The sequence below is a fragment of the Motacilla alba genome, chromosome 20, assembly GCF_015832195.1.
Source record: "Motacilla alba alba isolate MOTALB_02 chromosome 20, Motacilla_alba_V1.0_pri, whole genome shotgun sequence".
Taxonomy (NCBI): Eukaryota; Metazoa; Chordata; class Aves; order Passeriformes; family Motacillidae; genus Motacilla; species Motacilla alba.
In genome coordinates this window covers 12,313,658-12,337,713 of record NC_052035.1, presented here as the reverse complement: position 1 = coordinate 12,337,713, position 24,056 = coordinate 12,313,658, and the positions used below count along the sequence as shown (strand labels likewise).

The window sequence follows — 24,056 nt, the reverse complement described above, 5'->3', positions numbered from 1 at the left end:
CAGGGGACAGAAGACAACTGCTAGGGTCTGGATCATTCCTCTAACATATGGCAGCTCATAGGTGAGGGGGCTCAGAGCCATGAATTTTTATACCTTGACTTCTGCTTGACCCCAGTGGTTGTTTGGCTACTGGAAACCAAATGAATTGAAATAGCATCAGAAATTCCATGGAAGAGGCTTGGCCAAGGGATCTCTGCATTTCTCATCCCAAGCCACTAGAACTGTATTTATGGGCTTTCTGAGCTGACAGTTCCTTTATTAGCTCCTGTGCACACAGGAATTCCAGAAAAACACCAGCAACCCACACCAGACAGCCATGTCAAGCAAATGCTGCAAACAGAACAGCGTCCAGAGAACTGGAACCTAGAGGGAAACCAAAGCACAAACCTCAATTGCAGCCTGGCTTAGGCATCAAACCAACCTAAACAGGCTGCTGGAAGCAGAGTAGGAAATTAATAACTTTTGGCTCCCCTCTGCAAACCACCAGCCTCCCTCAACCTTACTGGTCAGCAGATCCTCAGGCACAGCTCACTGCTGGCTTCTGCTTGCCTTTGAACACAGTTGGTGGTTACAACCCAGCAGCACTGCAAATTCAGAAATGAAGGCAGAGAACGTGTGGACACGCTACAGACAGACTGCCTTTGGAGTTGTGTGCCCCAGTTCAGCTGCAGCTCCTTCTCTCCGTCCTTTGCCATCTCCTCACTGCTCTTCCCTCCCCATCCTCTCCCTGCCATGGATCCTCAGCAGCCACCCCTCATAAGCAATCATCCTCCCTGCTAATCACTCTTCTGAAAAAGCTGTTTCTATTTTTCCTCACTGCTCCAAGCTCTTGTGCCACAGCAGAGCAGCACAGGGAGGCATGGCCTGAGTGCTGGGGACTAAATCATAGCCCCTCTGCCCCCCCTCATGAATTTGACAGTGACAAAAATCCCTCCTGAATCGTCTCTGGCCGAGAGTTATGTGAATTCCAGGAGTCTCTTTGAAATCCTGTTTTAATATTTCACAATTTATGCACAAAGTATTTCGGCTTTTCTATCAATACATTTCTGCTTGGTAACTCCCAGTTTGAATGCTGATTGTGTTTTGCATAAATTAACTAAATTGCAGCCCTTCTGTTTCATTGGTACTTTTTGTCTGCTTCCATCAGGAACAATGTCAGGGAGATTGCAAGCTGACTACAATTCTCTTTCCTAAGCAAGAGGAAACCATGTAAGAGCCCAATCAGCACCAGCTTCCTGATGGCTGTTGGGCTTTATAAGCTGTATTGTACTCTGGCATTTAACAATTTCTGTTCATTTGGTTCACTTTAAGAAGGGAACATAACAATTGCCACAGTGTTCTGAGCCTCTGCTGTCTATTGATAAATATGGAACAGGTGGTAACAACAGCTTCTCTTTCTTTCTCCTTAAAAATTCCCTGAGCTAAAAAGTTGTTTGCGCAATGCCAAAGCAAGAACAGGTCTGTGCTCCCAAGTTCCAACACTCAGCTTCCACAGGGAGATGTGCAGCAGACTGGAGTTCACAGGTAAGACCAGACCAACCACGGGGTGAAGCTGCCGAGAACACAAAACCCTGCTCGGGGCTGCCTGAGCCTGGAAGGAGGCTTCCCTGCAAGATCCAATCCCCACAGCCAGGGGCAGTTCCAGCAATTGGGGGCACATTTTAGAGATTCTTTTACTACACAGAACAAAGAATTCCACACTCAGCCCTGCTCTGACAGCCTACAGTGCTTACACCTGGGACAGGTTTCATGAACCAACACACTCACATCTCACCCATGACAAAAATCAGTTACCACAAGTTGGTTTATAAAACAGTCACAGGATTTATTGAGATAAATACAAATAGAAAGTTACATAGATTCTTTATTCTGACAAACGAATGACACTTCCAGAGTGTCCCCACTTAACTGGGCTCTAAACACCATGGGGTAGTGACACAGCTGCCACATGCTCATCCCACCAGGGCCACGAGTGAGGCTCAAACCTTGGCAACATGACCAACATGCTTTGGATCACAAGTGCTGGATCATTCCCTACAGCATCCCAGCAATATTGCACCAACTACTGTTATCGTCATGTTCCTTAGCTAGAAATGCTGAAAAGTGATATTCTTACTGTGAAAGTGGATGGACTACCTAACTTTGCTCCACCTGGCTTTTTAAATACATATTTTTGCATAATTTAAACAACCCAGAGAACTGCACGTGAACACACTCATTGCATACATTTGTCTAGACAAGACGTAAAGTGCAGCCTTTAGTCATGCTGAAATCATTTCTAGTTTAAAACTAAACCAAAAGGACAAACTTGCAGAGGGTGAATGTGGGTGACAGACCTGCACATTGGCCACAAAACCCATCCCAGAGCTTGCTGGCCCCCATTAGGACATGCAACTGTGAGGTGTAACAGGAGGTTTTAAATGCTCCGCTGAAATCACCTCGCTCAAATCCAACCTGAATTTGGGAGCCAGAGAGGTACCAAAATATTGTTAAAAAACAAAGAACTTGGTTCAGCCTTTTGGTGAGCTTTTATAGCTGGTGGCTTACCCTTTACACACATCCTAGTTAAAAACTCCTGCTGAGCACTAACCAAACATGCTGAACCCTGTGGAAGCTCGTGTTTTCCAGTGGATTATTGCAAGTCAAGGTAACTATTGAAGGTGATCTGACAAACAGCAACCTGGGCTGGGTTAGTGTTCAAGGTATTTAGTTTATATACAGTATATTTCAAATATACTTACATATACACACACTTAAAAAAATCTGTTCAGTGCTGAGAAATTTAATGAACTGATAATAAAAAACAGAAGTGAAACCTTGTCAGAAAGGCTTTAGAAAATCTGAACTGTTAGAAAATATCAGTATAATGCCAGCATTAGAAAAAGAGATTAGAACTAGAAAAAATTAACTTGAGGGGTCTTTTTGTTAAGAAATTGCAATCATAAAAAGTCTGTACTGAAGAAGCATTTGTTTTAAATTATAAAAAAACTGTAAAAAATTAAATGTAGAATATTGCAGAGTTTACACTGTTTGCTGCAACAGCAGTGGTCTATTTCTGCCTGCAACTTCCAAAGAGCATTTTGTGATCTTACAAGAAAACAATTTGCTACAAATACTGTACATATTATAATACATGACTGGTTAACTCATACAAAAGTGAGCCCTCCCAAAATACAGAACCCAGCTGAGGAACCCACTCACTGTATTGCCACATTCAAACAAAACCAAACCAGGTATTTCTGTGAAAACCTTCCCCCACGTGAACTACTTACTCTGAACATGAAATAAGGGTGAATATTTACACAGGCCTGCTGAGGAGAAAGGACTCTGCTCTCAGAAAGAAAGTAACTGTTATCATAGGAAACCATTTCTTTAGTATTTAAGCATTAGTTTTTGAGCTGGACAAAGTTTCAATCCACAAAAAAAAGCCATTATTTTTTTTCCAGGACCCATGTTATTGCAGATTTGGGATCCAACAGAAGACAGGGTCCAGCAGAAGTATAAGCTTTATAATTTGTCTGAGGCTACTCGATTTAACTAACACAATTCTGCTTTTTCTTCCGAGCCCCTGTTCCAACAGCCAGGAGCCACCCCACTTCACCTTACCCGTCTGACTTGGTGTTTGCCCCAGGCCTTGCCCTACAGCCCACAGAGGTTGCAGAGCAAACTGTGGCACCACCTTTCCCCGGAACATTTCCACACCGGGGTTTTGCAGAGTTTAGAGCTCCTTGGTTTCTTAGGAAAAGCTGTTTGGGGTTTAACCACTGGGCAGGTGAGAAGGTGTTTGTTAAATGAGGTGTGCGTGTAGAACAGACTCAAGCCTGGATCTCTCTGTAATACCTTTGTACAGCTCCAGCTCCTGCTGCAGAACTGAATCTCTCAACTCGAGTGACCTTTGCTGGGGCAGAACGAGGAATTTTCCGCTTAGGAAATCTCCAGTGTGCCTGCTCCTGGGAGAGGCAGCAGCAACAAAACCTGACCTGTGAACGCCTGTAAGGGCAGTCAGAAATGCTGCTGGTGTGATCTGTTAACGCTGTAAGGGTTTAGCTCAGGAGGAACAAATGAACAGAAACCTCACAATATACAAAGAATCTTGAGCTCTCTGTGCTTTGAAAAATATCACACATAAAAATGACCAACCAATGCTTAATTCTAGCAGTGTAACTCCTTTAAAAAATGAAATTATTTTTGAGCTATTCCCACTGATACAGAATTAAGTTCTTCATAATTTTTGTTACAATTCAAAACTATTCACATATATACACTTTTTTCAAATAAATGCAGTAGGTGGAACAGTAAAAAGATTACAATAAAAGTGAGGAGAGAACAGCTTCAAGAAAGTTTGCTATAATCAGGTTTTAAGATTTAGCAATCTTTTTAAGCTTATAGCAAACTCGTACTAACGGAAATATTCTGTTAAAAAAATGAAATGTGAATTCCAATTATGCTTAAACACGGAGTGTGGTGTAAGACTCTACAGACAATACTGAAGTGCAGGTGAGGTCAGTTATCACCTCCATTTATAACGGGAAAACCGAAAGGAAGGAGTTACTCACAGGAATCAAACACACCGCTGCAGATGAAACAAGGTCATGAAATGAAGACTAACATTTCTCAACACTGCCTTTCCTGCTCAAATAGGTAACAAAACCCACCTTATCTGTCCTCATTACTCACACTAACAGAAACAAGGTGAAAAACCATCCTGCCGTTCAGCCTTCACTGCACAACAACTCCTTAGTTTTGCTTTTCAATGGTGATATTGTCCATGTTATCCTGTTTCAGCTTTATGGTGGCAAAGAAAGACACATCTTGATCTCTGTCAGACTGCAGGGCTTGAATGGTCTCTTCTGCAGCTTCTAGATGAGGATTGCCAACACTTTTAAAATAAGCTGGAATAAGGGGAGAAAAAAGAAAATTTTAATCAAATCCAAAGGAATAAACCCTAGAGCATAAGTAGTGCAGAAATAGAGAATGCCAAAACCATCTGGGGCAGCTTTTCCAGTTTATAGTCTCCTTACAGAACTACAGGAAACTAAGGAAGCTGACAGAGGAAGAGAAATATGCTGCTTCTGATTCATCTTATTACATACTTAAATATTTCTAAGATACACTTTTTTGCTGAGCCCTAAATAGAAATGTATCAATGAGCAAAAGGAAGCTGCTACTGTACAACACATTCCAAACCCTTCTCCATACTTTATTCTGACAAAAAGATCGGAAATTTCTGTGCTTCTTCCTCTGAACAATCAGAGGGCAGCACACAAATTAGATTTGAGATACAGCGGAATAACCCCGGTCGGTGTTGGGAGGAAGGCTGGATGGATCCCCAGGGCAGAGATACAGCAGAATAACCCTGGTCGGTGCTGGGAGGCAGGCTGGATGGATGCCCAGGGCAGAGCCCGGGTGGTGTTGGAAGGAAGGCCGGATGGATGCCCAGGGCAGAGCCCGGTTGTTGTTTGGAGGCAGGCCAGATGGATGCCCAGGGCCGAGCCCGGGCAGTGTTGGGAGGCAGGCCGGATGGGTCCCCAGGGCAGAGATACAGTAGAATAACCCCGGTTGTTGTTGGGAGGCAGGCCGGATGGATGCCCAGGGCAGAGATACAGTAGAATAACCCCGGTTGTTGTTGGGAGGCAGGCCGGATGGATCCCCAGGGCAGAGATACAGTAGAATAACCCCGGTTGTTGTTGGGAGGCAGGCCGGATGGATGCCCAGGGCAGAGATACAGTAGAATTACCCCGGTTGTTGTTGGGAGGCAGGCCGGATGGATCCCCAGGGCAGAGCCCGGTTGTTGTTGGGAGGCAGGCCGGATGGATGCCCAGGGCAGAGCCCGGTTGTTGTTGGGAGGCAGGCCGGATGGGTCCCCAGGGCAGAGATACAGTAGAATAACCCCGGTTGTTGTTGGGAGGCAGGCCGGATGGATCCCCAGGGCCGAGCAGCCTCGGGCGCGGTGCGCGGGGCCGCACTGCCCCCGTGTGGCGCCGCTCGGCACCTGCAGGACCGGCCACGGCAGCGCCCCGCGCCCCGAGGCTGCAAAGCCGCTCGAGAACTCTCAAATCTGAGTTTAAATCCCAGATTACACTGCGTGACTGTTTCACGGCCTTGCACCGACTGAGCTACAAGAGCTGTGCTGCCAGAGGAGAGAGCCCGAGGTGCTGGATCTTTCCAAGGAAATGAAGGACTACACCTTTCTCCAGCAATGTCTGCCTGAGAGCCTTGGCGAGCAGGACCCTGACGTTCGGCACAGGATCTGATGCAAGACTTAGAAGGCTGGGGAGTAAGTGTTCAACAAACTGGTCCACAGGCATGCACTCCTCTTCCACTACAGCCTATGAGACAAACACGCAACAGAAAAAGCAAGATTTCTGTTAAAAATGCACTCTTTGCCATTCCTTTCATTTCTTTCCACCTTGACTTTAATTTGGCCTGTTAAAAAAGCTCTGAATGAGAACACCTCAGCCTGTGTCTTACCATTTGAATTTCAGCCAAAGATGGGCCAGGAAGAACAGATTAATTTCTTTCAAGAGTGTTTTAGGAAATTCTGCTCTCTTGCCATTACCCTTTTCCCTTTTAGCGTTCAACTCTTGCTCCTCACTGCTACCCAAGCAAGCATTTTTGGTTTGGAGGGGGTGAGTGGTGGCAGTAAAGAGGGAAACAGTTCCTGGCCCCCAGCACCCATTGGTGGTGTGTAGAGCTCTTGTGATCCTTTAGCCTAACATTTGTTTAATCTTTGGCCATGCATCTCTGTTTGGGACTTAACTCCTGGCTTTGCCACTGGGATACCAGATAGTCCAAGGATCAGCCGTGGCAGCTGGAAGCACAGACCCAGCCAGGGACCCAGCTTGGGGTGGGACAGCCAGATGCCAGCACTGAGACCACACTGACTCTGACCAAACCAAAAATAACCAAGAAAACTGCGAGTCAAATTTCAGTTTTGCCCACATTGAAACAGAAAGAGAACATTCCAACCTGACAAATGAAGGCAAAGGCTTGTCTCCCAACCCACTTGGAGCAGTGGCGAAACCGCACGACGAGCTCATTGATGAAATTTAATCCCAGGGCATTGGCACTGTTTGCATAGAACTTCTGCAGTATTGCTACAACCTGTGAGCCAAAGGAATAGGAAAAGGAGGGGAACAAAAAGAAGAAATGAAATTTCAGCTTCAGCCCTTAGACTTAAGAAGACAATTTCATTTGAATTCTACAAGGGACACGGTATTCAATGTAGTCGGCTCTGCTTGTAGGCTTCATAGCAAATTAAATCAACTTTGAGGAAAGATCAGTAGTTGGGTGTTCTGTGTTTTGTCGTGGTTTTTTTTTATCCAGAATGGAGGAAGGTTTTCCAAATCACATATAATAGCTTTCATTCACTTCAAAGGATTTCTCATTCACATACAACCACAGAGAAAAATTTCAGTATCTGTGGCAGTCTGACAACTCAAAGTATTTTATAAACTTTCCACTTCATTTTTTTCTATATCGATTCCGGTGTTTATCAAAACATCCCTATTCACCCTACTGTCTGAAAAAACAGTGATTTCAGGTACCCTCTCCAGGACTATTTTGCTGCTCTCCTGCCAGGAAGTGAACTAAATCCCCTACCAGTTTGAAGGAGATCCACCGAACTTCTGAAACTTTATCGGAGCACAGAGTTAGTGCAATGTGCCTTAAGTAGTCATAGACATCATTGGGATTGTAGAGCTCCAGGATCAGGATCAGCTGCCTGGAACACAAAGGAAACCATTACTGTACCCAGTGCAGCACCAGCCTGCTGCCATTACCAGCTCTTACAGGGGGAAGCAGCACCAAAGCACCGGGGTTACTACAGAGCCCTTGAGCAGGTTGTTCTTCACTTGTTACAGGTACAGGCTTTAATCCATCAGGGAGGCCCAGAGACACTGTGATCCAAACTACATGTATCAGTATTATCCAAAAGAATAAGCAAAAGCCACAAACAGAAGCATGAGAAGCCTTTTTCAGCTTCAAACCTGTACATTGTTGCAAAGCAAACACTGAATGTTTACCTCAGTGCAGAAATCTACATTTCACAAAACAATTCCTATCACAGAAGCACCCAGAACTCACTCCAGCCACAGAAGCAGCACAGAACCAGCAGCCACACAGGCCCAGGCAGTGGCAGCTCCCCACCAGGGCTCAGGGAGCTGCCGTGTAACTTCTGTACCCCTGTGAGTGTTGTGCCAAACTACAAAGGCAGAGCAAGTCCTCAACAGGCCAAACACAGCAACAAAATAAAAATAAAGGTCAGACTTTATCTGCAAACTATGGTTACAGGGGCGCTGCAAATATCTACAGGGCTTGTAGAAAAACAACTGCAGGATGTTAATCTGCCTTTGTTATATACCCAGTCTTCTAGAAGTACCAAAAAAAACCCCTTGTTTTTTAAGAATTGTTTTTTCTTTCCTACACATTAAAAACATTACTTTTTACATGCATTTAACTAATTTTTGCAAGAGAGTCTTGAACTAATAAATTCTCACTGAATAGTATCTCTCAGATTGCCATGTTTCATCAGCTGCAAGTGAACCAGATCTCCACTTTAGTAAATCACAGGCATTTAAGTTTCAGTCACACATTACAACACAACTTGTGAAAAAAACCCAAAACCAAAAAACCCAAACGCCCTCAACTCCCCCCAGATAACCCTAACAGCCCGTGGCTTTTTCCTTCCTAAAGAAAAGTTGTAGACTTTTAGCTTCTAATCGAGATGTACTAACTTCTGAATGTAATTCCTGATTTCCAAGTTAGTAATACAGGTTAAAAATCAGAAGTTAACAAAATTACATACTCTGCCAGCTCGTAACGAAACCTCCAGTTCCTGCTGTTATCAGTCACCACAAATTCTTGCAGCTGGTAAAGATACTCTCGCCTTTTGTCTGCATGGAGTAGCTAAAGGAAAAACATTACTGGCATAAAACTGATAAAACTTCAGACTTGCAGTTCTCTGGTGTGTCACTATTCACACCTATGTGCATTTTCCTACTTGAAAGCAAGTGAGTAATGACAAAGTGCTTCCTAAAAACTGTGCACAGTCAGCTGAGTGCCTGGGCACACACAAGTGACATCCAAAGTACAAGAAGTCATCCCTTTAGCAACACCCAAAGCACCATCTCTGGATATGAGAGTGAGTAACCAAAAGCTGAGGATCTGTGTGTATTCCACAGCAGCCTACCAGGATTTGCTCTCTTCTCTCCCAGCCACAAACACAAATTGCTGCTGGCCCAATTTTCCCAGTTTACAAGAGCCAGCAGCATTTACAACTACATTTACACAGGGTTTTCAGCTTGGTATTTTGTTGGGATATGAGAGAAAAGAGACAGGAGGCACAATAAAAGAAGGAATAGAGGCACACACACAAAATGGTAGCATGGTAAAAAACTAAACATTGATTAGATACTGAGACATGCACAGCTCATTCAAAAACTCTTCATATAATGGAGTCGGAAAAAATTTTATGTTGAGGAATTTAGTACATTTTCCTACCTTCAGAAAGTCGTAGAGATGTTTGAGGACACCAATACGCACTTCATCCAGGTCTTTCAAGAAGCCATTGAAAATTGGCACCAGATCAGCAGCTGTTAACTGATCCCCCAGGATCACAGCCAGCTCGTGGATGGAGAAAGCCAGAGTGCGCCGCACCTTCCACTGCAAACGGGCCAGCAAGGGAACCATGAGGCACCATGACTACAATAAACAAGCTTTTGAACTACCCTGTGTGAGGATTGAGAGAGCAGGACACACAGGGCTACTAGAAAGTGTTAATCATATTTATGAAGTCTGATTTAAATCTGGAATTTTATATTTTTAGTACAAGTTTATTCCTCTATATGAAGTTATGTGATCTTATAACCCCAGTACAGACTGAGGAAAAAACCTCCTCCTCAAAATTCTGATTTTTTGTTACAAACTTTCTTTTCTTACCTGTACATCTGAAGCCAGTGTCTCATAGGTGTCCTTGAGACAGTGCCAGTTCTGCCTGCCCAGTGTCAGGGCCACCCCAGGCAGGCTGTAGGCACAGTGCTTGGCAATCTCAGTGTCGACAGTCTGGGCCCGAGCAGGGTCAGTCATGGACAGGTACTGGTCCAGTAACGGTTGAGGGATGATGTCCTATAGACAGAAACTTCCATTTAGGAGCAGAAAGAACACACAGCTGCTGTGCTACAGTTCTACCAATCAGCCAGCACCAAAACACAAGAGATACAACACCCCTTGTGTGTGCTACCCTCACCAAGGGTACCTGACTCCAAAGGTTCTTTATCCTCTCATTAGGACAGAGCAGTCAGCAAGGGACAGTCACTACAGCTTTTTCAACGCCTTGCACCCACCAAGCTGAAAGTTCCTTCTATGGTGGTGCCAAACAATGAATCAGTGACAGAGCAGGACAGTCAGTGCCTACCTTGGATGCACTGGTTGCCTCTAAGGCACCAAAAAGGCAACAATGTTCCTAATTTTCTCATCTAAAACAGGGTTCTCCTTGAATTCTGGAGCATTCCTTCACATTCTGCAACTGATCCATTGCAGAAGGTATCACTGCATTAAGGGTAAGATGAACTGCACACAGTACTCCACTAAATCCATTAGATGCCATTTTAATCACCTGTAATTTTGACTTGTCATCTTCAAATGGTGGATTATTTTCTTGCTCTTTCCTCAAAAAGACACTGGTTCCTCTGTGTTGTTCCTCTGAGTCCTGTAAAAGAAGGTACCAGGTAGTGAAATGAAGGAGATTTGGTGCTGTTTGGGCTATTTCAAAGCATCACAGTGCAGAACAACAGAGCTCAGATTGAGAGCAGCCCTGCACAGGCAGAGCCTTGTTCAGTGTGTTTATGCAAGCACAAAAAGACAACAGTTGCACACCGAGGCAAACAGACTGTAGCATCAAGAAGGGCAGCAGTATTTAAGATTTACTTCTAAAGAAAGCAATCTAACATCTCAAACCCAAAACTCATTCAACCACATTTTGGATAGTAACTTTTAAATAGCTTTTATTCTTGAAATTAAATTATATTCAACAGAATTTAATCAGGAAAAAAAAACCTGTACAAGACTACTGCAAAACTTTACCTCCTGGGTCATTTGTGTGCAAACAGAAATGATAACCCTTAATGGCTTTTCTTTTGTTAGAGTAAGTAGAATATGATAGCTTTTGTCTAGTCATGTTCAAAGGCTTTGGATCAAAGGTGGGTCAGTTATGCCAGGACTACAGAACCCCACACAGCTCAGACATGGAGCACAACATGTACTTACTGTGCTTTTCAGCACACTGGTGCTTGACTGGTCACTGATGTCATCCTGGGAGGCAGAGGATGAAAGAGTGTCCCCCTGCACCTGGTTGCAGGCAGCATCTGAAACCACTGTTTCATCCAAAATCATTTTGTTCTGAAGATTGTCACCACTTTCTTCCATTTTTTTGGCCTCACAGTCACCAACAGAATCAAACTGAGCAGCTCTGAGAGCAGCAGACAACACCTGGACCTGAGCTGTGTAAAGGAGAAGATTGTTATTGAGTCTCCTTTCTGCATTTAAAGGCATTAAACTCAGAATTAACTCATCTGAAAAGATAAAAGGTGGCCCAGGATGAGCTGCACACAAATGCTGTATTAGCAAACATTTGCTCTTGGGAAGAAAAGGCATTTTACTGCAGATCACTCGAGAGACTTGGTGAAACAAGAACTGAGCTGACTACAGACGACAAGAAGGAGGTGGTCCATGAAGCACAGATCCCACTATCAGACCAATATCTTTTCAATGCTTTTGACAAAGGGTCTGTTTCAGATGGGTAAGGAGGAAGAACTGAAACTAGGGCCATTCTCAGTCAGTCAATATTAGATAAACTCAGCTGGTAACAGGTAGCAGAGTCACTACCACAGTGCCTACAATATTCAAAACCTGTTAAAACTGTCTTCAACAAGCTGTTTTCCCTTTTGTAGCGAGATTGATTTATTTTTCATGCAAACAGAAGCCAGGAACATTTCCCCAGCTGCTCTAGAAATAACTTAGGTCTCAGGAAAAAAGCTGTTGCATAACCTTTTACTATCATTTACTACTCAAGGTAGGTTCATCACCCTATGAAGATCAAGCTAATTAAAATGCAATCAAGTGTTTAGTAAAGGCCAGAAAACCTGCTCAGAGAAAACACGATTTTACTGTCACAGAGGCTCACCTTGAACATCTGGATCATCTATATGCTCCTGCAAGCTTTCTAGGACCTTTTTTATTTCATTGCTAGCAACACAGCTATTACATGGCACAGAGCAGGCATCGTTGAGCTTCTCAGCCTTGAACTGCAGCAACTCCAGGTCCTGGCTTATGTCGGGCAGAGGAGGGCGCCAGTACAGGAATGTGTTAAACACGTCCTCGGCAGGCGGCAGCCCCGAGCTCAGCCCCGGAAAACTGCTCTCCTTCGTGCCTTCAGCGGCACCAGCAGCAGTTTTGTCACCCTGACACAAGCCAGACACATCTTCTCCAGGGCTGGCACAACAATCTGAACTTTCTCCCCATGAATTTTTATTTAGGTCCTCAGAGAGCTTTGTATAAACTTCTGCTGAAGTCTCCTCAGTCGATGATTCCGGTTTGATCTCCATTGGCTGTTCTGAGCTGGAAACAAAGTTATTGAAAGTAAAATTTAAGTACTCTGTAACAAGAAGTTTTCAGTTAAAGACTTCATAAAAAAACAGCAGCAACACAGAAGCTTTTCTCTAAAGAAAGACAGAATTTGTTACCACCGTGCTTTATTTTGCCAGTTTTCCCTTTGCCCTCCCACGAAGCCAAAGTGAGTTTTTCAATAATGTGGTTACACTCAAATGGGTGATCTCACTCTTCAGACCTTTTCTGAAACTGCATTCTCAAATTGAAATTTTTACCTTTGACAAGCAACAAAACCCCCTTTTTAACCCCTTCCACTACATCACAGCTTTCCCAGGATTTACCTGGGCAATGCAGCATTTGAGCTGGAAGACATGACAGTGACATTGTTGCTTGGCTGACAGGAATTGGAATTCACATCTTGTGCTGGTGGTCGGATACTCAGTGTCCCATCTTCTCGAATGTAAAGACCAGCACTTGAAGGGTTTGCAAAGGTAGAAATAAATGGGCCAAGGGACTGAAAAGCAGCCTGACGAACCTGTGGTGGTGTGAGAGTGACAGTCAGGCTTCATGCAACTCTGAGTTGAAAAATCTAAATTTAGTGCAATTTTCAGTAAGAACCAATTGGTTCTTAATGTAATGGCTTTATTTAACACCAAAAATAACCAATTACCAAATAAGTGACATCTAAGCAAAGAGTGATACATCTAGAGCATGTATCTACAATCATTGTACAGAAATCTTTTGGAAGTTATAAATTTGAAGGACATCTGTTAACTCCAACTCATCTATTTAATACAGACAACCTTTTCTCAGAAGAGTATTTACATTTATTAACTGTTGAGAGAGAGGAAATATAAGAAACTATCTGATTAGAGATTAGTTTTTAGCACATCAAGCTCTGATCTCAGCAAATGCACTTCAGAGCACTACTAAACTCGCCCATTGTTTGTTTAGGATCTGCCTGGCAGGAGGCATCCATTCCAGAGGGAGCTACTCACCCATCTGCAGGTGTCACTGATCAGGCTGATGAACAGTGGGGACAGTTTGCTCCTGCGAACTTCTGGGGACGTGGTGTAAGACACTGCCATAAAGCATTCAGCACAAGCCTTCCTCATCCCCCACACACTGTCAGAACACAGCTCAAAGAACTTGGGAATCTGCCAAAAATAAGCCAATCCAAAAGTAATTAAAGACTAAACAAGGACTGCAGCAATATTAAAGTGTTTGTTTGAAAACTGAAGACAATAAGTAAAGAGCAGAAGAAACAGGGACAGGTTAAATGCATACACTAATTAAAGGAATTGGAAAAAACCCATCTGTCTCTCTCTCACTCCATTAGGAATGTGTGTACAACTATTTGCAGAAAGAAAGAATAGAAAGAATTATTCATGGCCTATTTTCCCTGAAATCATCATTGAATTGATGATCATCTAGTTCAGGGAAAAAGAAGTGGTAATTCTACAATGTGTGTGTATACATAAATATATGTGTGTATATATGTACAGATATATCTGCTGTCAATTACATTGTTAAACATGTTTTGCAAAGCAAGAACTTTGCATTTCTCTAAATTCCCAGTTTTGCTGTGTAATTGCAACCAAGGCCTTAGCCAAATCAATTTAAAAATGCATGCACACTGATTAATTTATAGAGAAGGCAATAAAGGAACTCATTATTAAACTTTCTGAACTGAGAAATACAGGTCTTGCAAATTGATTTGGTTTTTACATACCAGCAGTCTTTCGGTGGCTTCTTGCCCAACTGCATTACAAACGTCACCAAAATTAGCTGCACAAATCTAAGAAATAAAAAGCCATTAATAACACTGTCTCTTTCAAGGGCATTAGTTTGATTATCAACTCCACCATGCATTATTTATCCCATCAAACAACTGCACGTGTTTTGACTCTTCCAATTTCAGGTCTGTAACTGCATCATGTAATATTAACTCATCCAAAGAAAGACTCATTGGAGCAAGTGTCCATACACCACATGCCTCTGGGATCAATAGGAATAAAGGTTTCTGCATGAGGAGCATCATCTGCTCCAGTGACCACCAGAAGGGACAATAAGCCCACATGAAAGTTTAAATCACTTTGAGCAGCAGCTGTCAAACCCAAAGCAGGCCAGAACATGATACCAGGGTCAGGACTTAGATGTACTGACAGCACTACCATGGCTCAAGGTGGCTTAAGTGCTTTGCTGAAGCAAAGTTTAATCAAGGTCTCAAGTTCGTGCCATTTACAGGCCATTACAGAGCTCTAATTAGGGCAAAAGGGACATCCCCTCAGGCTGGAAAAAGATGTTGGCAAAATCTGAAATCATTTAAGATAGAGCTGTGTTCATACACGTTTTAGTCACTCTGTGCTTATCTGGAAGGCAATAAAAGCAGCTCAAATTCCAGCAAGTGCAGCTTATGTTGCAGACCAAGCTGAAGCTTGGTGTGACCCTTAAGTCTACACAGCTATTTTAATACTTCTTATGCTACAAGTTTCCTTTTGTACTCAAACATGAGTTAAAGTAAGTCTTACACTTCAGGGATTTCTCCTTTCAATAATAACAGAGGGTTTTTTTAAGAAAGGATGTCTCAAATGTCTATTACTTCTGAATTTTGAAATAAGATGCTAGAAATTATAAAAGCTGCTGCCATCCTATAATCAAGCACAGCAGCTTACAAAAAACATTGTGAAAAACTATTAAATGTGCAAGACCAGTTTAACTACTGGACCCAACCTACTGGCCAAAGTCCATTATCTGTTTCTTTACTGAACCACAGAAAGTAGAACCATGTCAATAAATCAAAATTTCTCTTCCAGATGCTTTGAATGCCCATCAGCTAGAGTTATGACTAAATTATGCAGGAAGACATTTGAACAGCAGTACAAACTCATTTTCAGGTGGTTTAGGGTTGGACACACACCAACCTTTCGGACTTGAAACAATTTCCCATCACTGCACAGTTCACAGAAGCGAGGAAGCAGCATGTGCTCAACTGTTGTTCTGCTCAACATAGAAGCCATTTTACAGATTATCTGAAAATCAGGAAAGGAATATGTGTAAGAAGAAAATTATAAAGCTTTTAAGCACAGCTAAATATTCCTCCTAAAAATTACTTCAGAGAGCAAGACAGTGATTACAATCAAACAGTTGAAACTGCTACACATTATTTGTATTTCCATACACCTGTTTCATGTAAAGCACAAACACAGCTTTACTTTAAATCATTCTATGCCAGAACACAACATTTCTGCATTTAATTCCTTGTCTTTTTTATCTGGTTAAATAGACTTTTACTAATAGATTTGTTTTCAAGGTGTTTGCAATGTGGCAAATACTGGCATTTTGTATGGAACAGACAAAAGTTCCATTGCACTAAGGATCTTTTAAAAACCACACTCTTGAAGCCTCTTAGAAATATCCCATGCTTCAGCATGCAAGCAAGAGATTGGTCTTTAACAGCTCAGATACTCAAAAACATGCACAGTCCCAGCTCTGTAGGCTCAGATACCACAATAAAATAGAAGTTTGCCATACAGCAGAAGACAAAAAAAGGGAGTGCAAAGAAAAATGAGTTATTTATGTGAGCCACTGCACACTTTACAGGAATTTTAGGAGTTAACAGTGTCTAACTAAAGGAAGTTAGCACCGTGCTCATTAATTCAGCTTTCTCTGAGGAACCATCAGTTTCCTCTACCAACACAAACCATGTTTCTGCTGTGAAAATCGTGTGCTTTGGGTTGGGTGTTTCCTTTCAGCTCCCACTTTCTGGGAGAAGTTGCTGGAATTCTGGTATTTGCAAGAGGAGACAGCAAGGGGCTCTGATGCACCAGGGGTTTAATGCTTACACGAACATCAGATTACAGTCCTCATCTTTCTGGTTTTATTTTTCAAAAAATATTGAAGCTTTCTATCTTCACAAAAATAAGCTTTATTCCTTTCTAGGAATAAATGCTTGCCTTTGTAATAGAATGCTAAATAACAACTAAGGAAGAGACCATTCAAGGACTTTCCTACAAATTTTCAAACTCCTAAAAGGCATCTGGTGCTCAGATGTCATCCTGGAAAATTGCCTAAGCAATTCCCAACTCCCAAACAAGGAAGAGGAAAATCTAGCTGGTAAAATATTTTACAGGTCAAGTGTCAGATATCCATGCTGAAATGTAATTACACACCAGCACTTTTCTGTGGAGTCAACTGATTTCTTGAAAGTCACCAGGCAATGTTTTTTTCAGAACACTTCAGAACAGAGATCAGGTCACATTTCTACAACATTACTGTGAAACCTGGTAAAGCAAATGTAAAGAACACTCTGGGGAGTGTAACAATCCTAACAAGAATTTTAAAAAAGGCTGCCAAGGACCAATTGTATTTTAAAGCTACTATTTTGACATCATTTAGCATCCTCAAGCATAAAGATGGTCTCTTTAAATCTGATATTTTTAAAATTTCAGAATAAAAATTAAAGACTTGTTTTGTTAAAGTAAAAATCCAAATATCTTACTGAATAAACACAAGAAGTTTGATGGTTTACTTTATTTAATGTCAGCACTATACTTGGACCTCATCTTAATCACTGCTATAAATTAATGTTATCAACTTACATTGACAGCTTCCACCTTGTACTCATCATCACTGTCAGGAGCAGAGAGGTCCAGCAGAATTGGACACACCTTATTTTCAATGTCACTCTGAGCCACAAGGTCTTGTTCCAGCAGTATCAGCAGTGCTTCTTGGCCTGCCTTTCTGACCTATAGACAAACACACAAAACCAGTCTGTCACTAGAGAAACAACATTTACAGATACAAGAACCACAAAACCCTCTGTCCTTTGAAGGGACACACAGGAACAAGCTAAAAAGCAAACCCAGAAGAAGAAGTCTTAGTTTTATCATCATAAGGAATTAGTAACAAATACTAAAGTTTAATATAATTGTTAGATGACGTTTCATCACATTCTGAAAATAAGATAAAAGATGAAGTAGGAGACAGGGTTTTCAAGTAATGACTCCTGTAACAGATTGTTCATGTGCTGTCAGGCAAATCCTGAAGTTTCCTATTATCTGCTAAGGGAAGTATTAAAAACAAAAACAAAAAATACACACACACAAAAAAATCAGACCTCCCTAGCAGAATGTGCTGAAACCAATAAACACAGAGCACAACATAAAAGCCAGATACCAACCAATGTGGCATTTCCTCCTATCATTCTCATGCCTTAAATCCAGTGAACCACACAGAATTTTCCAAGGATTCAACTCCTGTTGTCTGTTTTTCCTACCTGATTGTTAACATCTGTGAGGTACCTCACCACTATGGGCATAAGGTATTCAAAAAATGCTGTTGGGAATTTTGGTCGACTTTCTTGTAGAAAGATGGCAATAGGAGGAATCTGTTCCATCAGCTCTGTGCGAACAGTTGGCTCTGGAAATAAAAGTCAGATTACATTGGTAAATACGAAATGAAGATCAGGTACCTTAAAAAAAAGCATTTTTCTTTACAACAGAGAAAAATTAAAATAACCAAAACATAGAAATAGCATCACTGAGATTGCCTGTTCATAAAGGAAAGCTGAATAAACCAGAAGAGCCTTCTGTATATCACCACAGTTCAGAGACTTGAGATCAGTTCCCAAATCAATCCTACAAAATGAGATTATAAGCTGGAAAATCCAGTCACCATGAACATATGCACATGAACTATTAAAATACTCAGTTGCTCTGTGCCACTTACACCAGATATAACAAAGCAAATTTACCAAGTTTCTTTGAAAATGTTGCTTCAGGCCCTACACTAAGAATAGGCTTTTCATTTAACATTTACTATACAAAATATTTCAAAAACAAGAGATAAAAATGAATCTGTTTTCATTGACAGATCTTCCTGCTAGATGATTCAACTTCCTTAGTTCATTCATTGCCTTCTCAAAGCCAGAAGTCAGCATTTCCTATGTTGCAATTTACGTAAAATAACTTACACAACTTAAAAAACAAACAAAAGCAAACTTTCAAACCTGCATCTTCAGAGAGCCTGACCACTATTTCCATTACAGTTAGAAAGTCTTCTTCATTGTTGCTGAAATCTCGAAAGACATCCAGAAGACCCCTGGCAATAATTTGCCTGTGGAGTGAACACAACAATTGCCTTAATATCCAGCCAATGACACTTAGATGGGATGCAAGGGGAACTTATCAAATGTAAATGGCACATGAAACAGATCAAGCTGTTCTCTGAGCATTCCACATACCAACAAAATAAAGATGGAATAGAGAGATCTTATTTGATGACCAAGACTGAAAATCTCTTTCCACGAAAGTGTTTTACAAATTATTCAAATAGAAATAAAATCAGGCATGTATTTGGGAGAATAATGAAAGACACAGCAACATCTTAACATGCACAGTGCACCCAGACTCAGGAACCCCCAGACTCAGGAACCCCCAGAGTGCCTGCTGTGCCCTTACCTGTTAAATACATTATCACTGAAGGCATATTTCTCTAGACGAGCCAGTGGAGTTAAGTTATCCTGTCCAGGAATATCCAGGAACGCTGTTATCCTCATGCTATCACAGTCTGGTCCATAATCTTCAAAGCCAACTTGAAAGACATGAAAAGTAACCCAAAAAAAAAAAAAATTCAAGAGTCAGAAAGAAATGTTACAATGTAAAATAAAAGAAACCAGTAACTATTTCTTTAAAAGAAAAGTAATTGCCCATCACTGGAAACAGCTTACAAAATAATTTTAAATTGTATCTAATGAAGTTGAGTACAACACTTGCATACAGACTTGAAACTCAAGCTTTAAAATTTAACTCAGCTGTCAAAATCCTTGGCTTTAAACACACTTTACCTTGCCCTTTCAGTGGAGGATCCACATGCATTGAGTTAAGAGGGCTCAGCTGACACAATTGCACATCACAAACCAAGCCACACATTCAAAAGAAAAGCAAGTCCCATTAGAAGAAACTGTGATTTTAACAACCATAGCAAATTTCAAACTGTATTGCTTTAAACCAGCAAATTCTCATGTCTAAGTTCCTGAGGTACATTTAGCTGTAGTTATTGGGTCCCACATCCCTAAATCAAACAGACTTTGGGAAAAAACTTCAGCTTCACAGTACTTGTTAACATGCTGGGAGCTCCCTGCTGCACCCATCAGCTATGGACTTTTTTCTGTGTGAACCCACTCTTCTCTGAATTTTTTTTTTTTGTATTTACAGCTCCAGATTTTTACCCAAATATTACTACATCAGCTGTTACAATTTGCCTTACCAAGTCTGACAGATATCACCACAGACCACAGGCAGGAGGTACGACTGAAAAGGAAAGGGAACGGGAGAACTTTGTTGCAAACCCCTACAATCAGGTGAAATAATGTGCCTGCAGTACAAAGTTTTCACAGAAATGCTCTTATTTAAGCACTGGATACAGGAACTCCAGAGAAAGAGCTGCACTGGAGTAGTTAATATTGCTGCTCTGCATTTACAACTGTCCCAGCACTCCTGGAGCCAGGCACATTTCTTTCACACAAACAGAGCAACTGGGATCACTCTCAGGTAAATGCAAATTCTGCCAACACAGCTTCTCACATGCATGGAGTATCTCACAGACCAGCACATGTGCTGACAGTGACAACCCCTGAAGACAAGAAGCTGCTTCCTTGGTCTAAACTCCATTGGTACCCATTATAAATCACTTTATATGTTAAAAACCCCTCTGTTCCAAGCCTCCATTTTCCCCCCAACATTTCCTATGTAAAACTCAATTATTCAGCAAAAGTCAAAACACTCTCAGAAATACAGCTCAGTAAAAGAGGAAGTCATCTGAACATACTTGGAGAAAAATGCTATGTCTGGGTCTTCAGGGAAAAAAAGCAGATTGGTTTAAGGTCTCCAAGGAGCCCAGGTGAGTTAAAATACTACAGAAGTTGCAAATTCTGCATTTCTCACAGACAACACGCTCAACAAATTCAATAGATTTCAAACAAACAGAACTGTGGGATTAGATTAAATGTTGACATTTCAAATGTGCACACAGATACTACAAGTGAACACACAGCCACACAACAGGAAACAGATGCTAATTATTCCCAGCTTCTTAAAATGATGACATATTGCACTGACACCCTTATTTCCCCTCCACTGGTGATTATTATTTCTCATGGCTGATCCTTGCAGAAGGGTCTGTCAGGTTCAAAACGTTTTTCTGCACAAGTGTAAACAATTTACAGAGCCCAGGTCTGGCTGGGATAAATCTGCTCCAGGACTTCCCCCCCAGTCGAAGCATCTGAAGAGGGAAGACCCAGATTTGCTGCTTCAGAAGAAAAGTGCTGTGTGACTGCCAGCTCAGGGGAAGTTACACAGTGTCTGTAGAATTGCAGATTTCCCTTCTGAGATTGCAACAAGCTCTGGCCATCCTTACGTCTATGCAATTATGGTATAGATATTTGAAATTCCACACAGAGCAGATACTTAGTAGCTGCTTTTTGAGGTTAGTCACCTGTTACACAAAGAAAGGCTGATTAGAATCAATCTATTTGTCATTAGCTTTACCTAGTTCCCACCTGTCCCTAATTAGAAACACTTTAACAATTAAAGCTATTAGTTCACTTCAAATAGTTCAGAATTCCTACCAATTCAAACGACAATGAAATAAATCCCAGTTCTAACTTTGACTACAATACCACACCTGGGACTAATTTTGTAAACATGATGTACATGTTTAATTTTCCTGCGTGGAGCAGCTCCATTATTCATTTAAAGTGCTTAAGCACACAGCAGTGCTTCCAAGAGCAGAGAGAAAACAGAGCAGCACTACTTATGCTCAGGACTGAGACTTAAATACCTGACATTTTTTCCACACACTCTCACTACACATAAGTAAGGAACAATCATGGCAGAATCCATTTTGTGTTCTCTCAAGAATTTTAGTTTACTTTTTCCATGAAATAGGACGCCACAGGTACTCACAAGTTTCAGAATACACCAAGTACTATAAAGCAAATCCCAAATACTGAGCTAGTATTTTTTACTGAACGTTCCTTCACAGGTACATCTATTATTCAGTGTTTTTCCCTCTAACTAGATCAAACAAGCAAGCTTGAAACCTGTTCACCTATAAACAGAAATAAATGTGACAGTTTTCACAGCTGAACTTGAGTTCACCGTGCTTAAAAGCTGCTCAGAGGTGTGAGAAATTCAGGGTCACAGGACCTAGAGAAGCAATTCAATGCCATCACCCAGTGTCACTACTCAGATTTCACACCACAAACCAGTAAATACCAGCACCCAGCACAACAGTTTAATCAGCTCAAGAAGGTAATTTTCCCTCCTGGTGTTTGTAGAAGGAAAACCAAATTATTTAAATACTTTCTTATTAATTACACAAAGGGCATAAATAAGCTAACTCTTTCTTCCAGATAACCCATTGTCTTATGGAAAACAAGTTTTAAGCTGCAGTTGAATTTAGCTAGATTTTATTACAGCTTTTTCCCACATTCAGAATAAACCCCTAGACTTCCTGTTTCAACACAATCAATCTTCAGTGTGCATGACACTATTTCACCAAGTAAGAATCCAGTTCCAGTGACTGATTTCACTGAGGCTTTCCTAAAACACATCCTGAACTCTTTGCTAGCGCAGTCTCTGGACAACAGTACCTTAGTCATGGGACACCTGAACTCTGCTAGAACAGAGAGCTTTTGATTCCGTAATTCTAAAGGCAATGTCAAATTAATTAACATAATCAAAGAATATTTTTAATCATGTAATTAGATTTTCATAAAGCCGTAAAAGGTGCATTTATTTCCGTGGTCATCCTGGAATGGATAACTTCTTTTATGAATTGCCACTTATGGCAAAACTGTCTTTATCTGGATATTTTTATTCACTTGAGTTTTGCTTTACAAGCATCAAGCTTCTTAATCAACTTAGCAGATAAATCTGTTACAGTCTAAACAGAACAGCCAAGGAGTGAATGCTAAAGGACAACAAACACTCCCAGAGATAGTCCAAGGCCAAAACCCATAAGGAAATGACTTCAAGGTTTGCATTTATTTCTCTTTCTCACACTTTGCACACTGCTACCTACTAGGGAAAAGCAGAAATCTCAAAGACTGAGAGCAACAACCAACAGAATTCCACAGAACCAGCTCCTCCCACAGAAGCAACGTCCCTGCACATCTTCCAAGCAAAGGACTTTAGATCCCAGTTGCATTCCAACATTTCCCCTGGTGTTCCTGAACACCACCTTTATCCTACACCAGCTTTTTCATGCTCAGCTGGGAAGGTGGGTGGGATGGGTCTGCCTGTTTCACATTTCCAATCAGTATCAAACAGTAAAAGTCTTGTGAGAAACAAAGTTTCACACAAGAAACGAATACAAGTAACATCTTTATTTTTTAATAGAAAAGTCAATCCAGAATCCGACGTGTCAAGGAAGCCACCCCACAGAGAGAGCTGCTTTCTAAGGCAACACAAGTTCGTCTCGCTGTTGGTCAAAGCTTTATCTCTCGAAGTCACAGCGCTTACCCGGCTGGCTCACGTCTGACAGGTGTCCAGCTCTTCTGGAACACAGCCCTGGACTACACGGGCGTGTGATGGAGCCGTTCCCTGCTCTGCGACCGGGGCACGGTACTCAACCCAAACCCACCGCCTTGTGCCATCCACCCGGAGCACACACCGAGCTCTTCCCTTCATCCCGAGCTGCGCTCGCAGCACATCCCCGGGATGCGGGAGCAGCGGAAAACGCGTCCTCACAGCCTCTACAGCTTCGGAGAGTCTCACCGCAGCTGAGCAATCCCTGGGCTAAGTATCCTAATTCCCACTGCCAACAGGAGCGGGGCTGATCCCCTCGTCCCCCCGTGCGCCTTTCCCGGCTCGGGCGCTGCTGTTTACACCGAGCCCAGCGGCCGCTAGAAGCGGCGGGGATGGTCCCAGCGCCCCGGGAGCCTTCAGCTGCCAGACCTACCACAAAATCCTCCCCTCGCCCTCACCGGGGTGAAAATGCGGAGAGGGAAAGAGGGCGACAGGAGGACCCCGGGGTGGGAGCGCGGGCCTGAACGGGGAGCGGAAAAATAAAAAACAGTTACTCACAATCATCTAAGTCATCCTGCAAATCCACAAAATACAAAGGGATCCCTACAAGCAAAAAACAGAAGAGAGATACCAGGGGGTTGGTTTCGGAGGGACGGCGGCAGCCCCGGCTGAGCCGCCCGCCCGCCGGCCCCACTTACCGGCCATCTTGGAATGGACATGGGCGAGGAGGAGGAGCGGGAGGGCACAGGGAGGAGCCGCGGGTGCTTCCTGTCGCCGGGTCAGCCCCGAAACGCCACCGGGTGAAGGAGCAGCGGCTGCCGGGGGTCGAGCGGCCCCTCAGCGCCCAAGGGGGACAACAGCGAGCGGGGGGCACGGGCGGGGACTCCGGCGGCCGCCCAAGATGGCGGCGCGTCCGCG

The 24,056-nt window shown here is 42.4% G+C and overlaps 1 protein-coding gene across 3 annotated transcripts; it reads right to left on the bottom strand.

The window, feature by feature from the left end:
• Positions 1-1,800: 1,800 nt before the first annotated feature.
• On the bottom strand, positions 1,801-23,969 carry LOC119710078 (serine/threonine-protein phosphatase 4 regulatory subunit 1-like). Of its 3 annotated transcripts, none has more exons than XM_038158664.1 (20): positions 23,837-23,924; positions 23,697-23,741; positions 19,068-19,200; positions 18,617-18,723; positions 17,885-18,027; positions 17,208-17,354; positions 15,531-15,638; positions 14,339-14,404; positions 13,605-13,763; positions 12,948-13,141; positions 12,182-12,615; positions 11,266-11,498; positions 10,616-10,708; positions 9,940-10,125; positions 9,502-9,663; positions 8,807-8,907; positions 7,603-7,723; positions 6,970-7,104; positions 6,188-6,329; positions 1,801-4,892 (listed from the first exon to the last, which is right to left on the bottom strand). In XM_038158664.1, exons 1-20 carry the CDS (start codon positions 23,841-23,843, stop codon positions 4,738-4,740), a joined length of 2,871 nt encoding a protein of 956 aa, XP_038014592.1. In that variant the 5' UTR covers positions 23,844-23,924; the 3' UTR covers positions 1,801-4,737. The 3 variants fall into 3 exon arrangements, with proteins under 3 accessions (XP_038014592.1, XP_038014595.1, XP_038014593.1); XM_038158667.1 differs by lacking the exon at positions 23,837-23,924 and adding an exon at positions 19,876-19,919 and having other exon boundaries at positions 23,697-23,753; XM_038158665.1 differs by lacking the exon at positions 23,697-23,741 and having other exon boundaries at positions 23,837-23,969.
• Positions 23,970-24,056: the final 87 nt, after the last annotated feature.

Excerpts from the sequence above, each read along its gene's own strand:
- LOC119710078 (XM_038158664.1), bottom strand. Across the intron at positions 17,355-17,884 it reads TCACAGATGTTAACAATCAG|GTCAGAAAGGCAGGCCAAGA; the intron begins GTAGGAAAAACA and ends GTTTGTCTATAG. Across the intron at positions 10,126-10,615 it reads ATGACAAGTCAAAATTACAG|GACATCATCCCTCAACCGTT; the intron begins GTGATTAAAATG and ends TTCTGTCTATAG.